This window comes from Bombina bombina, chromosome 8, assembly GCF_027579735.1.
Source record: "Bombina bombina isolate aBomBom1 chromosome 8, aBomBom1.pri, whole genome shotgun sequence".
Taxonomy (NCBI): Eukaryota; Metazoa; Chordata; class Amphibia; order Anura; family Bombinatoridae; genus Bombina; species Bombina bombina.
The window spans coordinates 264,682,335-264,700,023 of record NC_069506.1 but is presented as its reverse complement, the minus strand read 5'-3'; the positions used below and the strand labels follow the sequence as shown (position 1 = coordinate 264,700,023).

General features: G+C 40.3%; 1 protein-coding gene across 1 annotated transcript in view; it reads right to left on the bottom strand.

Annotated features, from left to right (window-relative positions):
• Nucleotides 1-284: 284 nt before the first annotated feature.
• The window catches only part of VSIG10L2 (V-set and immunoglobulin domain containing 10 like 2), a 143,084-nt gene continuing 125,679 nt past the window's right edge, over nucleotides 285-17,689 (bottom strand). Inside the window, exons 9-10 of the mRNA XM_053691133.1 lie at nucleotides 1,276-1,398; nucleotides 285-337 (exon numbers count right to left, since the gene is read on the bottom strand). Coding sequence (XP_053547108.1) covers nucleotides 285-337; nucleotides 1,276-1,398 — 176 coding nt within the window. The remainder of the gene's footprint in view (nucleotides 338-1,275; nucleotides 1,399-17,689) is intronic.

Below are 17,689 nucleotides of genomic sequence, written 5' to 3'. Positions count from 1 at the left end.
GAAATTGGACAAAAATATCTTAAAACAATAATATGCTACACAATAATTTTACCAAGAAAAAAAACAGGCAAAAAAAACAAATGGAGAAAAACGATGACATTTTCTGCCAAAATGTATCTGCAACCGAAATTTCGGTGCATCCCTACACAATATCACATATCAATATACTGTACTATTCTTTATTTAGTTCTGTGTAACAGAATCAGATTTAACAGTTTTTTTTTTACCAATTATCCAAATAAAGTATAGTCCTAGGAAACTATTATTATATGCAAACAAGTAAGTCAAGTAATGAATTCAAACAGAAGCTCAAGGCTAGCATCAAATTTGAAATATGCTACACAATAATTTTACCGTAAAGAACAGGCAAAAATACAGAAAACCGAAAATGATATTTTCGGCCAAAACATTTCTGTGGCCGAAATTTCAGTGCATCCCTAAAGTATACACGCATGCACACACACACACACACACATATATATATATATATATATATGTATACACACATACAGACATATACACACACAGACACACACATACACATCTTTGACCCCTTACCAGTCCCGTCCATAATATAACATGTCCCTTTATTTCTGCCACAAAAACGTATTTTCATCATTAAACCTTTTTTTCCAGCACGTTAAGTCTAAATATAACTTACATACTTTATATCCAGTTTTTTTATGTATTTTGTTATGCAAACTTGCAAGAGATAATAGTTTCAAAAAGTGCTAAATTTTAAAGCCGTATTTAGACTGTGAACAAGTACAGCACATAACTAACCACTCTCTGTGCTATACATTAACAGTATAGGGTGTGATAAAGAAGTGTCAGCAGCATTAAGATGCTTTGATCAACATTTGTAACCAACCGCTTGTAATACAAAATTGTGTGGTTATTTATTTGCACAAGATCAAACAAAAATAATCACACTCTGGGCTATTGATTGTGCTCCACTTGTAATCTAAGCCATAGTGTTTCAAAACAGTCTACAAGAGACTAGTAAACTGCAAATGAATGAAAATACACAAAACGAACAGTGTGTGCATGTGTGCGTGCAAGTCTGTGTGTGTATGTGTGTGTGCGCATGCCTGCGTGTGCACACATGTGTGCGCATGTCCATGTGTGAGTGTGCGTGCATGTCTGTGTGTGTGCGCATATCCATGTGTAAGTGTGTGTGCACATGTTAGTGCATGTGTGTGAGTGCATGTGTGGCAGAAAGGGTTTATAGAGCACAGCCCCTACCCCTGAAGTTCAGCAGACCTCAATACTTACGTGGGTTGTTTTCACGGTTCCTGACAATATACTGAAACACCAGAAGGCTGGCAACAGCTGCCACTATCATGCCAGCTACAGCAGCCCCGATGACCGCAGGATAGGCATTAAATGGAGGATCAGCTAGAATAAATAAATGATAAGAGAACTGATAAGGCATAAAGTTATTTTGCTCAGTTATTGTACATTGGTAATCAGTGTTCCCTCTAAGGCTAATTAGAGGACCATACCTTGCAGTCTGCATTGTGTAGTGTTTGCTAACTGCAGAGTGTTGTCCCCAAGTCACTGCTGGGCCACTTACACAATGTGGCCTTAGAGGGACCACTGTTGGTAAAATACAGAAGTCCCAGCAGCCATTGGGGGTAATACATGCACTGTACATGATCATCTCATAGCCACTATACTGCGTTTACCCAGCACATCACTGACTCCCTATCAATTGCTGTCCGCTAGCTCCCGTTAGTAAGCTGACTACGGCTCCTTATCTCCATAACAAACTGCTTATGTCATTCAAACAGAAAAAAATCTGAGAACACAGTGCTTCAGCCCGGCTTTACCTTCTGTTTTCTTTCCTATAGTCCCCACCATATCTTGTTTTGTTTTTACTGATTAATAGTATTTGTTTGTAGTAACATTCTGTCTAGTGGCTGTAACATAACAGAGTCCATGGAATAGTCCACCATTGCGTTCAGTTATTTTGTTAAAGGAACAGTCTATACCAGAATTGTTATTGTTTAAAAGATAGACAACACCTTTACTACCCATTCCCCAGCTTTGCACAACCAACATTGTTAAATTAATATACTTTATAACCTTTAAACCTCTAAATTTCTGCCTGTTTCTAAGTCACTAAAGACAGACTCTTATCACATGCTTTTTTATTTGCTTTTCACAACAGGGGAGTGCTATTTCATGTGAGCCATATAGATAACATTGTGCTAACACCCTTGGTTTGTGGCAGACACTGCACTAATTGACTAAAATGCAAGTCAATAGATAATAAATAAAAAGTCATGTGATCAGGGGGCTGTCAGAAAAGGCTTAGATACAAGGTAATCACAGGGGTAAAAAAGTGTATTAATATAACCATGTTGGCTCTGCAAAACTGGGGAATGGGTAATAAAGGCATTATCTATCTTTTTAAACAATAACATTTTTGGAATATATAGAAGGACCAGGGCTAAATGCCCCATCCCCTGTCAAATGCCCTGCTGTCCATTGTTTGTATATTTATTTTGTGTTTCTTTTCCCTCAATTATATAGAAGGACAGACAGACATATAGATCAAACTGAGAGACAGATAGAATAGACAGACAGAAGACATAGATATAACCGATTTAAAGACAGAACAGATAACTGGCTAGAAAAATCATGTATCTTCTATCTTATCCGACTGCACTCTAATGTGTTTACTTCACCCTGTACAGATTTAAAATGTACATATCACTGTGGTTGTTTTAAGGAACACAATGGGATTACAAGTGGAGCACAATTTAACATTTCCGTTCGAGCGTTAACTGCGCTAGAAGTAAGCTTTGTGTGCGCGTCGGGTTGCGCTCCTATTATGAGTTGAAAGTAAACTGTCTTCGCTCGCACGCTAACCCAACCCACATGAAGAACTGAACTTACAATATTGCGCGCACAATAACCTATTTCCCCATAGAAGTCAATGGAGCAAAAAAGTGTGAAAAACAAACAAACACCCAACTCATGCGCTAACCCGATCATATATTCACATTCCAATGTTCTGCTCATAGAATATGTTCTATTTATTAATAACTACATATTTATATATATATATATATATATATATCTGATGGTATTTTAGTACAATATATTCTATACCTGTATACTGTGTGTGTGTGTATATATATATATATATATATATATATATACACACATATACACACACAGTTTATAGGAATATCTATTTAAAAATACATAGAACATATTCCCCTATGTTAAGAAAATTGTAATGTAAAATATTTACAGTACAAATACATACATTCACTGGCCACTTTATTAGTTACACCTGTTAAATTGCTTGGTATCTCAAATTATTAATCAGCCAATCAAATGGCAGCAACTCAATGCATTTAGGCATCTAGACGTGGTGAAGACGACTTGCTGAAGTTCAAACCGAGCATCAGAATGGGGAAGAAAGGGGATTTAAGTGACTTTGAACATGGCTGTTGGTGCCAGACGGGCAGGTCTGAGTATTTCAAAAACTGCAGATCTACTGGGATTTTCACACACAACCATCTCTAGGGTTTACAGAGAATGGTCTGAAAAAGAGAAAATATCCAGTGAGCGGCAGTTGTGTGGACAAAAATGGGTTGTTGATGTCAGAGGAGAATGGGCAGACTGGTTAAGATGATAGAAAGGCAACAGTAACTCAAATAACTACTTGTTACAACTAAGGTATGCAGAATACCACCTCTGAATGCACAACACGTTGAACCTTGAAGCAGATGGGCTACAGCAGCAGAAGACCACACTGGGTGCCACTCCTGTCAGCTAAGAACAGGAAACTGAGGCTACAATTCGCACAGGCTCACCAAAATTAGACAATAGAAAATTGGAAAAAGGTTGCCTGGTCTGATGAGTCTCGATTTCAGCTGCGACATTCAGATGGTAGGGTCAGAATTTGGCATAAACAACATGAAAGCATGGATCCATCCTGCCTTGTATCAATGGTTCAGGCTGGTGGTGGTGGTGTAATGGTGTGGGGGATAGTTTCTTGGCACACTTTGGGCCCCTTAGTACCAATTGAGCATTGTTTAAACGCCACGGCCTACCTGAGTATTGTTGCTGACCATGTCCATCTCTTTATGACTACAGTATACCCCTCTTCTGATGGTTACATCCAGCAGGATAATGCATCATGTCACAAAGCTCAAATCAACTCAATCTGGTTTCTTGAACATGACAATAAGTTCACTGTACTCCAATGGCATCCACAATCACCAGATCTCAATCATATAGAGCACCTTTGGGATGCGGTGGAACGGGAGACTCGCATCATGGATGTGCAGCCGACAAATCTGCAGCAACTGCATGATGCTATCATGTCAATATGAACCAAAATCTCTGAGGAATGTTTCCAACACCTTGTTGAATCTATGCCACGAAGAATTAAGGCAGTTCTGAAGGCAAAAGGGGTCCAACCCGGTACTAGCAAGGTGTACCTAATAAAGTGGCTGGTGAGTATGTACACACATATAAACACATATATATATATATATATATATATATATACACGCATATACAACACAGTGTATATGTGTGCAAAAATGGAAAGGTTAGTTACCGCATCTGGCCAAATGGGACAAGCCCAGGTACCTCGTCAAGGTCCTTTCCAATACCTGGGACCCTTTAACAGCCACACAATGCAAGCTTTCAAATCCAAACAAATTGGGAACAAGGGAAGGGTGCACAGGCATATGTAATCACCCTAGACATATACAAAACACGGAAGGGAACTGCACTCTCATACTGGACTGGGTACACATTCCCATGACCCTGCAACATGCTCAGCCCTGGGTGCCACTGGCACTCACAGGAAGCTGTGCTGTCCCCAGAGTCACAGGCAGTTAACCCCAGTCAGGTCTGGGTGCAAGAACCATAGGGAAAATTACAAAACAAATTAATACAACACACAGAGAAAACCCAGCACTCACTTACAAGCTCTCAGCTAAGATTTAAAAGCAAAAATGGAAAGGTTAGTTACCGCATCTGGCCAAATGGGACAAGCCCAAGTACCTCGTCAAGGTCCTTTCCAATACCGTATTCAGGTCCGTTGCTGCGATGTTATGCAATGTTAGGTGAGCATTTTGGTGCCGGCGAATGCAGCATAGTTGAGGCGTTGATAAATATCCCCCCTTAGCTCAACTATGATTACTTTTTAACAAAGGTTACAAGAGAACTAAGCAAATTTTATACGAGAAGTAAATTAGTAAATTGTTTTAACATTTAACATAACTTTACCATTCCTTTAATAACAAAGATACTGTGACCTTCAGGGCCTGACCTGTAGCTTGTAGCTGCCATGATCAGGTTATATTATGTCTATGGGGCCAATTTATCAATGTCTGTCCGACATGATACGCTGAACTGCTTGTGCAATGCAGTGTCAATCAGCCCGATTGTATAGGATCGGGCCAGGAGCGTATTATGGCCTAGGCCAACAAGGCCGGTGCCTAGGGCAGCAGATTTGGGAGGGGCAGCACATCTGCCCTATCATCTCTCTAAAAGCCAGCACACAGTACAGTGAGCGATAAAGTGCAGGCTTTTACAGAGAAGACAAGGCACGTGCACTGATTAAGATCACTCTTTACAGGCAGCGCTCCTTTAAACCTTTGCTTCATTTAGAGCTGCTGGCATTTTTGCAGTGGAAGCGTTCTTGGTGAGAAACTTGCCCGGGGATATGCTTACAAGGTGAGGCTGGAGAAGACCTTGTGCCGATATGCTGCCTCCCCTTGTCCGCTGTGGTGGATCAGGGAGCGCAGTGCTTATTGCAGGTCTTAGTTACTAACCGACTAGATCATTGCTTAGATCAGCTTGTGATGTCTAATCATAAACTCTCAGCGCTAATGTATGTTAGCTACTAATAGCTAGCTTTCTCTGCATTCATGAACCCACTAAGTAAATAGTAAATGGACACTTAAAACGTTTCATTACTTGAATGATGGTAATTACTGTATGTTGTTGCATGTAAAGGGCATAGTTTTCAAAGTGTATTCTTCTTTCTCTCCCTTCGTTCCCATTCTCCCTCCCTTCCTCAACTCACTCCCTCAACTCCCTCCCTTATTGCTGCCCCTCCCTTCCTTCCTCCCTCCCTCCCTTCTTTCTCTCAACTCCCTCCCTGGCTCCCTTCTATCACTTTCTTTCCCTCCCTTCTTTCCCTCCCCCATTTTCTCCTCTCCCTACCCACTTTTCTCTTCTCCCTCCCTTCCTTCTTTCCTTTCCCTCCCTTTTCTCCTCTCCCCTTCTTTTCTCCCCCTTATCTCAGGGAGAAAATGGTATGAGATGCTTGCAATTCAACCCACCTGTATGCAAGTGTTTTGCTAGCCATTTTCTTTTGAATTGTCATGAAAAAAACAAATGAAAAAAAAAACAAAACATTTTACACACTGAGCCAAAAAAATATTAAAGGGAAAAAAGGCCTAAAATCTTTTTTTTTTTTTTTTGGGGGGGGGGGGGCAGCAGAATTTTGAGTGCCTAGGGTAGCACAAAACCTAAATACGCCCCTGGATCGGGCAGATTGAAGATCGCAGCCTCAGAGGCAGTAGATCAGTTATGGCGCAGCGGTCTTTAGACTGCTGCTTCATAACTGCTGTTTCGGGCGAGCCTGAAGGCTTGCGTGGAAACAGGGGCATCAAGCTCCATTCGGAGCTTGATAATTCAGCCCCAATGAGTGGTGAACGGACCTCTATAACATTGTTTGATTTATTTTTATATTTATTTTTTTCCCTTCTGCCATCCAGTATAACATTTCTGGCTTCTGCATCTTCTATTTGCTGTTCTGCAAGTAAGCAGAGCTGGCATAACCTGACTGTTACTGTGACAGGTAAGGTTTAATCAGTATTATGTGTGATACAGACTGCCAAGGGATTCATTCATTACTTTCATGTTTGGGTTAAAAGCATACACATAAATATGTGAACGTTTGTGCTGACTGCTAAGTTTAAAAACATTGTGAAGTCCAGAGATAATACTGCATACCTGTATACACGCAGGACTACAACATATACAGGTATATTTGACCCATATTTTTTAGGTATGAGCTATTTGCACTCAGCATCAAAAGAAGTAGAAGTCGTTTGTTGCAAACCAGGGGCGCGATCAAAAAGGTTTCGGCGCAAGCATGGGAACCCGCGCCGCCCGTAATTTCACCTCGCACATCGGGGTATTACATATACTGTGCCGTTAGATGCTTATCTGGTGTAAGTAGGACAAACTGGCGATCTTCCGAAATGTGCGCAAATACACATTTTAGTCGTCGCAAGTAACTTACGCCAGTATTTTGTCCACGGAAAGTCTCAATAAAGAGTAGTTTTAGGCAAATTAGGCTAACACTCGTAAAAATGAACCGCAAGTTCATATAAAAATGCGACACGTAATTACGCTATTCAAAATTCATATATAAACCCATGCGCAGCCGCCATTTTCTTCAGTGTGTTTGGATGGTTTGTTGAGCTACCGCACACTACAGTGGAGTGGAGGATTAGTCAGAGTAGAGAGAGAGGTGCAAACAGAGGAGTTAGTTAGGTCACATTGTTGTTTGATTAAGCTTGTACACTTACACATATTTTTACATATTGCACACATTTTGCATACATACATATACAAAGACAACACACTTTTTTTCTAACACCTCACGCATTTTATTTGAATTTTACACTGTGATAGGCTGAGTGTTTGGTTGTGATTGTGTGTGATTGAACTGGGAGTGAGTGTGAGTGTGAGAGTGTGTGTAGTGTGAGGATGGCAGGGAGAGGTAGGGCGGAGGGTAGGAGGGGAGAGGAGTGGCAGGGAGAGGAGTATTGTATAGGACAGGAGGAGCAGTGGGGTCCCCGTCAGGGAGTAAGTGGAGTGGGGAGAGGGAGAGCTAGAATGGATGATGGGAGGGGAGATGCCCGAGAGCCCCAGAGACCAGGCACATCTAGGAGAGGGACAGAGGGTGCACATGGGGACAGAAGGGGGAGGAGGGAGAGGATAGGGAGGAACCCACACCAGGGACATCACAGGGAGCAAGCCAGGTGTCCATGGAGGATCAGAGGCTGAGATGTCCCAACTTCTCATTTGAGGAAAATGTTGCCCTAGTCCAGGCCATCATGGACAATTACAGTGCCCTCTTTGGGCAGGAGAAGGGCAAAGGCAGTGCCAAAATGCGAAAAACAGCATTGTTGGCGGTAGAGGATGCCGTCAACAGTGTGGCCCCGCAGAGGAGGACTTTTAAGGGCCTTAAAAAGCGGTGGAATGACTGCAAGAGGCGGGTGAAAGAAAAGATGGGGCAGGAAGCTATGCACCAGAGGGGAACAGGCGGTGGTCCATACCTGGACATAGAATATAACACCTGGCAGGAGATGATACGCAGGTCCCAGACTATCACAGCAGTCCATGGACTTCCAGGGGCTCGTGACTCAGGGGCTGCAACCACAGCACATCATGCTGGTGAGTAACATCCCACACACCAGTATTATATGTATTTGAGATATAACATCCTTTAATATCACACATTCATGTACACAATGAGGAGCATGGTATTTGGCCTACTAACAAAAACATCTACAATTATATTTGACATTAATGCTACTTAACACAATGCAATTCATGATATGAGGTGGAATAGTGCAATACTAACATGTCTCAGAGTAACACAGGCCACAAGCCACATGTAGAGTTTTCAGTAAATGGACACTATAGCCATCACAATACTTTTAGCTCAATAAAGCAGGTTCTGTGCCTACATCAGGCTAAAGTAAATTGTGTGACCATAGTGTCACTTAAAGAACACATTTTTTCCATCATTGACATGTACACATAACTATTTTATGAAACACATACCTGTATACTGCGCATATTAAAATCTTTCATAGCACAAATCACAATGTGCATATGCATGTTATAGAGTTTGACATGAGAATCAGTATAGGCCCTAGCATGTAGCAATGTACATTGTATGCCTACATGGACATATATCTGACTGTACTAATCCCTCTCATCATTTGACTCCTCCATAGAACCTCCTGTGACGAGGATACAAACAGGCATGCCGCCACCACCACCACCACCACCAGTCACAGGCATGCCGCCACCACTACCACCAGTCTTCAGGCAACCACATGAACAGTATGCTCCCAGACATGAGCATGGTTGGATGGCTTCAGTTGAGGACCCGGGAGTGATGCCACCAACATTGCCATATGACCCCTGGCAAGATCCCTGGCCAGAGGAATATTCTTCTTTTGGCTTTGAGGGGGAGCCAAGACAGCCACAAAGGGTCCATGTATTTACCCCCCCCCACCCAACACAATCTCATGGCAGTCATGGCTTTTACCCACAGATTATGTCACAAGAAGTGCCAACTGGACAGGCTGAGTGGTCACACACTGGTCATCAGTGGGACTATCAATCAACCCTGAGAGTTCCACCATCCTCATCACTTGGGCGAGTTCCACCATCCTCATCACTTGGGAGAGCTCCACCATCCTCATCACTTAGGAGAGCTCCACCATCCTCATCACTTGGGAGAGCTCCACCATCTGCAGATTAAAATATAGCTGAAAGTACTCAAGCACCAGCAGATGCAGCTGAACCTGTCCCACCAGAACCAGCAGATGCAGCTGAACCTGTCCCACCAGAACCAGCAGATGCAGCTGAACCTGTCCCACCAGAACCAGCAGATGCAGCTGAACCTGCACCTCAAGCAACTAGAAGCCCTGCTGCTCAAGAGCCTGTGGATGCATTGTATTCTCCCCTGGGTGAGGAATACATTGCACTCCAGAGGAGGCTCATAACAAGCTCTGAGAGCAGACAAAGAGGCCAAGAGAGGTTCCACAGGAGCCAAGAGAGGTTCTTCAGGAGCTAAGAGAGGTTACACAAATGTAGCATAGAGCTGCAGAGGGACATGGCAGCATCATTAAGTGGAAGTGTTCAAAACCAGTCACAGATGATGCAAATTCTGTCTGATATGCAGATGGACAATAGATGGCGAGAACAAAATCAACTCTTGGGTGTGTTGGTTGAGCACTTTACACACCAGCAGGACACTGCCTCCAGCCTATCATCTGTGGCCAGCACACCAGCAGAAACATCAGAATCTTCTCAAACCAGGAGAACAAGGAAATCCACTACAGTCACCTCAGCTCCCTTATCCAAGAAGCCTAAAAATAAATAAATATTCTTATAGTTCACCATAAATCTTGTCCTCTGTTATTTAACATATAATTGTCATCCACATCCATGTGAGGTGTGTTTTAGTACAGTAATATTGTTAAAACATATAATAAGACCTGTGTGGAAATGGCCAAAAAAAGGTAATATTATCATGTTTATGACATATTCATGTTCTATAAGCCACATCACATAGTTGTGTATGAAGAGTACATATAGTAATTTTCACTTCTAAGATGTAAATAAAGGTTTCTCACATCCAATATAAATTGACACATGGTTATATATATAAATAATAATGTATTTACAGAACGTGTGAACATAAGGTATAAATATCCATTTTCATTCTTCTTAATGATAGTCAATAAATCATAGTGACCTAAACATGAATTAAACAAATGAGATATTTTAAGTAATTAGGGTGGTTAAGGGAAGGGGGGTGGGATGTAGTAGTTTCACTTACATGTAGTGGAAATCCGCAGTATGTAATTCTATGACCAGCTGCAGCAACAACAGCAGCAGGGGCAGCACCAGGAACAGGGACAGCAGTGTGAGGAGCAGGGACAGCAGTGTGAGGAGCAGGGACAGCAGCAGCAGGAGCAGGGACAGCAGGAGCAGGGATGGCTACAGCACCATGACCAGGGACCTCAGCAGCAACTAGAGCATCAGCAGGTATATCCTGAACAACAGGGGCTTGTAGGGCTTCCAGCACCCCTTGTGCCCCACGAGGCTGTCTCTCTATGTAAAGTAGGGGAAACATGGTGGCTAATGAGGGTGTGCATTGCCAGGTGTTTTAAGGCTTCCGGGTGAGAGGTTGTGCTGTTTGTGATTGGTTTGACACACTTGCAGGGCAGGAATAATAAATGCTTAGAAGAGGTTTAACTGTTTGAGATTTGCGGCTGATTTGTATGTGATTACGCATGCGTTTGTTAGGCCTTCAGGGAGTTACGTTGCTTTTTTAGTCAGTGCAAGGGTTGCTGCGCCTGCAATATGTGGCGAAATGAGAATGGAGTAGATTTTCTGAATTCTGCACGCGTAAGTCCTTACGCTGTATATTGGATACCAAATTGCGCGTCTGTTCTATGTTAGTCTATGGGTAAAAAAAATACGTCCGAAGGCTGAAATATACGCGCGTAACTTGTATGCTACGCCGTATATGTAATACCAGAATCACGTAAAATCTGGCGGCGGAGGATTTTGCGGGTGACGCTGCATATGAAATGGAGGCCCAGAGGAGCTAAAAGAGTTGTATAGGTCAGATTAAAAGCACTGCTGTATTCTACTTTAATCCTTCCCATCTCACCCTGATAAACATTTAGTTAGCATTTTCCTTTAAGTAGGACTTTAGCTTTTATTGACTAGAGAGCATTTCTCACAGCAGAGATGTCTATACGATTGTTTAAGGAAATGCATTCAGTTGTTTCAATACGGAATTATTAGTGCACAATATTTTTTGCACCTCTTCAAAGAAAATTGGAACAGTGATGTTAAAAGGGACATGAAACCCCCCCAAAAAATTTTCATGATTCAGATAGAGAATGCAATTTTAAACTACTTTCCAATTTACTTCTATTATTTAATTTGTTTCCTTCTCTTGTTATCCTTTGCTGAAAGGTTTATCTAGGAAAGCTCAGAAGCAGCAAAGACCCTAGGTTCTAGCTGCTGATTGGTGGCTGCATATATATACCGATTGTCATTGGCTCATCCATGTGTTCAGTCAGCAGCCAGTAGTGCATTGCTGCACCTTCAACAAAGCATACCAAGAGAACGAAGCAAATTTGATAATAGACGTAAACTGGAATGTTGTTTAAAATTATATGTTCTACCTAAATCATGGAGAGAAAAAAATGGGTTTCTTGTCCCTTTAAGTAGTCACTACTAAAATTCCTAGAATAATGGCTGCACCAAAGTTTAATCTGCTGTTTATTTACTACCTGCCTCAGAGCTACCAACCTTCCAGTTTGCAGAATAGACCAGGTGTAGAAGTACTGTCCCCATGTCTCTCTCTCCCCTGCCTAGTTTAACAAAGTAATATCAGGGACTAATAAAACCCCACCCAGGAATGCTCAGTTCCTCCCATGGGCTGTCCAACCAAGCTGCTGATATCCTGGTTCCTCATCTCTGCCTCCTTAGCCACACCCCCTAGGTTGCTCAGCCCCAACCCTGGCCACTGAGACTTCCAGAATTCCTCAGCCTCCTAGTTAGGGTTTATGTTACCTTATAACACATTCCATAGCAAGTGAAGTAGATGGTGTGCATACCATATAGTCACTTTTTATATGCTCACTCTTTATCATGCAGAAAAAAAAGCAAAAAAGAACATGAGAAAAAAAAAACATAAAACAAATCCATGCAGAAACAACACACAAAGGAAAAAACGAAGAGTCTTGCAAGGAAGGGCCTCTCTGGTCAGACATTGCAAATCCAGCAAATTATTATATAATAAGGTGTAAAGATTATTATTATTTTTTTGAGTGCACTAATGTCGTCATTGCAGTTCATACATAGACAATTAAGTAGATTGTTTCCAGCTGAAAAGTTTAGTACAAAATTTAACTACAATCATCATCACAAACTTTAATTTATTTTTTTAGGAAGAACAAGAGTAGAAATTACCCTACAATTATTGATTAATAAACTAACATAATGGCCTATTTGGGTTATATCCTCTCTCTCTCTCTTAATTACTCTATTATTACTAGTAAAATAAATACATTTTACTATTATCAAGTTGAAGTTGTATTATTATTTTTTTTCTCAAAAGTCAGTGTAGTATACCTGTGCCTCAGAAATGCACCTTTTATATATTTGCAATGGTAGCTCTGTCCACACGATACTTAAAGGGACATAAAACACTAAAGAAATGCTAGAAAGAATAATGTATTCAAATAAAAGATTAGTCTGAGAATAACATGTAGATGTATTTTTTAAAGTTTAATTAGCTGTTGCAATATTAACAAACAAAGTGTAAAGTTTTAGCGTCTATAAAACAATGGGAGCTACCATGTTGTAACTTAGGTAACCTTCTATGCTGTGGCCAATTAGGGACAGTTATAAATAGTTCACTAGAGTGTGCAGCCAATAGCTGTGTTGAATATAATAGGGCTCTGCAGTGCACTTTCCATTTCTGAAAATCTCACAATTTCAAAATGGAATTACCGGAAAAGGGGACAAAATAAATAATGAACTTATATTGTATTTATATAAATTATTTAGCATTTTATATTAACATCTGAATGTGTTTAATGTCCCTTTAAAGCATTAGTTACAAGTGGAAATCAGAATGCAGAAATTCCAGGGCATGTTGCTCCAAAAAATTCTCCTACTTTTTACTAAAGGTCCCAGCAAATCTGACTAAAAGCACTCTGTAAAAACACACGGCTAGATTACGAGTTTTGCATCATGAGGGGTGTGGTGCTAACTTGCACGTTATTCTTACCGCTCACTTTCCTACAGCGCTGGTATTACAGGTTTTTACAAACCCGGCGTTAAAAGGCGAGAAGTGAGCGTAGAGCAAAATTGAGCTCCATACCGCACACCAATATCAGCGCTGCTTAAGTGAGCGGTGAGCTGGTTATACGTGCTCATGCACGATTTCCCAATAGACATCAATGGGGAGAGCCGGCTGAGAAAAAGTCTAACACCTGAAATAAAGCAACATAAATCTTAGTAACGCAGCCCCATTGATTCCTATGGGGAAACACATTTTATGTTTACACCTAACACCCTAGCATGAACCCCGAGTCTAAACACCCCTAATCTTACACTTATTAACCCCTAATCTGCCGCCCCGACATCGCTGACACCTACATTATATTATTAACCCCTAATCTGCCGCTCCGGACCTTGCCGCCACTATAATAAACATATTAACCCCTAAACCGCCGCACTCCCGCCTCACAAACACTAGTTAAATAGTATTAACCCCTAATCTGCCGCCCCTAACATCGCCGCCACCTACCTACATTTATTAACCCCTAATCTTCTGCCCCAATGTCGACGCCACTATACTAAATTTATTAACCCCTAAATCTAAGTCTAACCCTAACACCCTCTAACTTAAATATAATTAAAATAAATCTAAATAAAACTTACTATTGATAACTAAATAATTCCTATTTAAAAATAAATACTTACCTGTAAAATAAACCCTAAGCTAGCTACAATATAACTAATAGTTACATTGTATCTATCTTAGGGTTTAATTTTATTTTACAGGCAAGTTTGCATTCATTTTAACTAGGTAGAAATCTAGGTAGATTCCGATTGGCTGATAGAATTCTATCAGCCAATCGGAATTAAGGTTGAAAAAATTCTATTGGCTGATGCAATCAGCCAATAGGATTGAACTTCAATCCTATTGGCTGATCCAATCAGCCAATAGGATTGAGCTTGCATTCTATTGGCTGATTGGAACATTTTTTGGAATATTTTTTGGTATTTTAGAAAATGTTCACCAGGACTTGCATGTGTATATACAGTATATATACAACATATATAAACAACCTGAAGCAAAAATTTAATAATATGCACAAAAAATATATCTGCAATAAATTATAAATGAATACTATAATAAATTATTAATCTTGAAAATATCTAAGTGGAAACTAGCTGTTCCTCAGCTTTGAAACTAACTTTAGAGCAAAGGAGGATAAGGATAATTTCACAGGACACTGAGTGACAAGTCTGACGAGTGACTCTCTCTGTGCCTTAGTCCCAAACATATTAGTCCATGTGATAGATAGTTTGTAAGATGATATATGATATATCTGAGCCCTTTTTAATTTATTCTGACTACTTCATACATACAATAATCTCAGTGAGTTTTTGTAAACAATATACTGTAAGTAGTGCACACTGCATTAAAATAAACCCGCCTGGATGCTAAGAGGGGAGGTTAAAGGGACACTCAGGTCAAATTAAATTTTCATGATTCAGATACAGCATGTAATTTTAAACAACTTTCCAATTTACTTCCATTAAAAAAAATGTGCACGTTCTTTTATATTTACACTTTTTGTGTCACCAGCTCCTACTGAGCATGTGCAAGAATTCACAGAATATACGTATATGCATTTGTGATTGGCTGATTTCTATCACATGGTACAGGGGGAGTAGAAATATACATAACTTTGAAATTTGTTATAAAAAAATCTACTACTCATTTGAAATTCAGAGTAAATGCTATTGTATTGTCTTGTTACTTTGCATTTGTTGATTATGCAAATCTACTGTGTTTACTGGTCCTTTAAATCAACCCAATCTCAGACTCAGAGCTAACGTTACTGTCTGTGGCAGAGACTGAGTGCCGGTCCCTACCTGAGATCGTTGTCCGATTCACTGCGCTCCACCGGATCAGTGAGCTGAGTCACCTCTCCTCCTGACTCTCACGGTCTCACCTAACCCCATTGCATTGCCGCCTGGCCTGGGAGACGTTCTCACGTGCGTGACTCCCCCGCCATATGCGGCAGATAGTGGAAGCTGGGCTGGCTTGTCAAAAACGTCATGTGACCTTAGAAAATAACCGGTCACATGACCGCTCGGCGGTGAGCCCCCAGTTTTAAAGTTAAAAAAAATAATTAAAAACAGTGAGACCACTAAGTGCAGTGGACAAGTGCCGCCCCCCAAAATTTGCCGCCTAGGCACCGGCTTAGCTTTTTTTAAGGGTTTATTGGGTGGATTTTATTTTTAGGTTAGGGATTTGGGCCGCAATAGAGCTAAATGCCCTTTTAAGGGCAATGCCCATCCAAATGCCCTTTTCAGGGCAATGGGGAGCTTAGGTTTTTTAGTTAGGTTTTATTTGGGGGGTTGGTTGTGTGGGTGGTGGGTTTTACTGTTGGGGGGTTGTTTGTATTTTTTTTTACAGGTTAAAGAGCTGATTTCTTTGGGGCAATGCCCCGCAAAAGGCCCTTTAAAGGGCTATTGGTAGTTTAGATTAGGCTATGTTTTTATTTTTATTTGGGGGGGGGGGCTTTTTTATTTTGATAGGGCTATTAGATTAGGTGTAATTAGTTTAAATATCTTGTAATTTGATTTTCATTTTCTGTTATTTAGTGTTTGTTTGTTTTTTGTAAATTAGCTAATTGTATTTAATTTATTTAATTGTATTTAATTTAGGTAATTTATTTAATTGTAGTGTAGTGTTAGTGTTAGGTGTTAGTGTAACTTAGGTTAGGTTTTATTTTTACAGGTATATTTGTATTTATTTTAGCTAGGTAGTTAGTAAATAGTTAATAACTATTTAGTAACTATTCTACCTAGTTAAAATAAATACAAACTTGTCTGTAAAATAAAAATAAACCCTAAGATAGCTACAATGTAACTATTAGTTATATTGTAGCTAGCTTAGGGTTTATTTTACAGGTAAGTATTTATTTTTAAATAGGAATTATCTAGTTATTAATAGTAAGTTTTATTTAGATTTATTTTAATTATATTTAAGTTAGGGGGTGTTAGGGTTAGACTTAGATTTAGGGGTTAATAAATTTAGTATAGTGGCGGCGATGTTGGGGGCAGCAGATTAGGGGTTAATAAATGTTGGTAGGGGGCGGCAATGTTAGGTACAGCAGATTAGGGGTTAATAATATTTAACTAGTGTTTGCGACGCGGGAGTACGGCGGTTTAGGGGTTAATATATTTATTATAGTGGCGGCGATGTCAGGAGCGGCAGATTAGGGGTTAATAATTTTATTTTAGTGTTTGCGATGCCGGAGGGCCTTGGTTTAGGGGTTAATAGGTAGTTTATGGGTGTTAGTGTACTTTTTAGCACTTTAGTTATGAGTTTTATGCTACAGCTTTGTAGTGTAAAATTCATAACTACTAACTTTAAAATGCGTTATGAATCTTGACGGGATAGGGTGTACCGCTCACTTTTTGGCCTCCCAGGACAAGCTTGTAATACCAGCGCTATGGAAGTCCCATAGAAAAAAGACTATACACAATTTGCGTAAGTTGATTTGCGGTAAGGCCAAAAAAGTGTGCGGTGCCCCTAAATCTGCAAGACTCGTAATACCAGCGGTAGTAAAAAAGCAGCGTTATGAAGCTTAACGCTGCTTTTTTACTCGTAACGCAAGACTCGTAATGTAGCCAACAGTTTGTAACCTTAGTTTTAAGCATATTGTCTCCATTAGGTGATCACTATGTGATCTGCCTCATATTCCATCACTTATAGCCACTGAATCAGGTATGATCTACAGAATAAGTAAGGTCAACTAAGCCACAGTCTGCTCCAACACATCCTGCCAATACCATATATAATCAGATCTTCACCCACTAATTAATAGCTTCATTTGGTGCCTGTAGAACCTAAACTTGTATATCAGCTTTTACAGCAGCAGAACCTTCAGTAATAAAGGGACATGAAACCCAAAATGTCATGATTCAGATAGAGCATACATTTGTAAACAACTTTCCATTTTACTTCTATTATCCATTTTGCTTCATTCTCTTGGTATCCTTTATTGAAGGAGCGGCAATGCACTACTGGGAACTAGCTGAACACATTAGTAAGCCAATC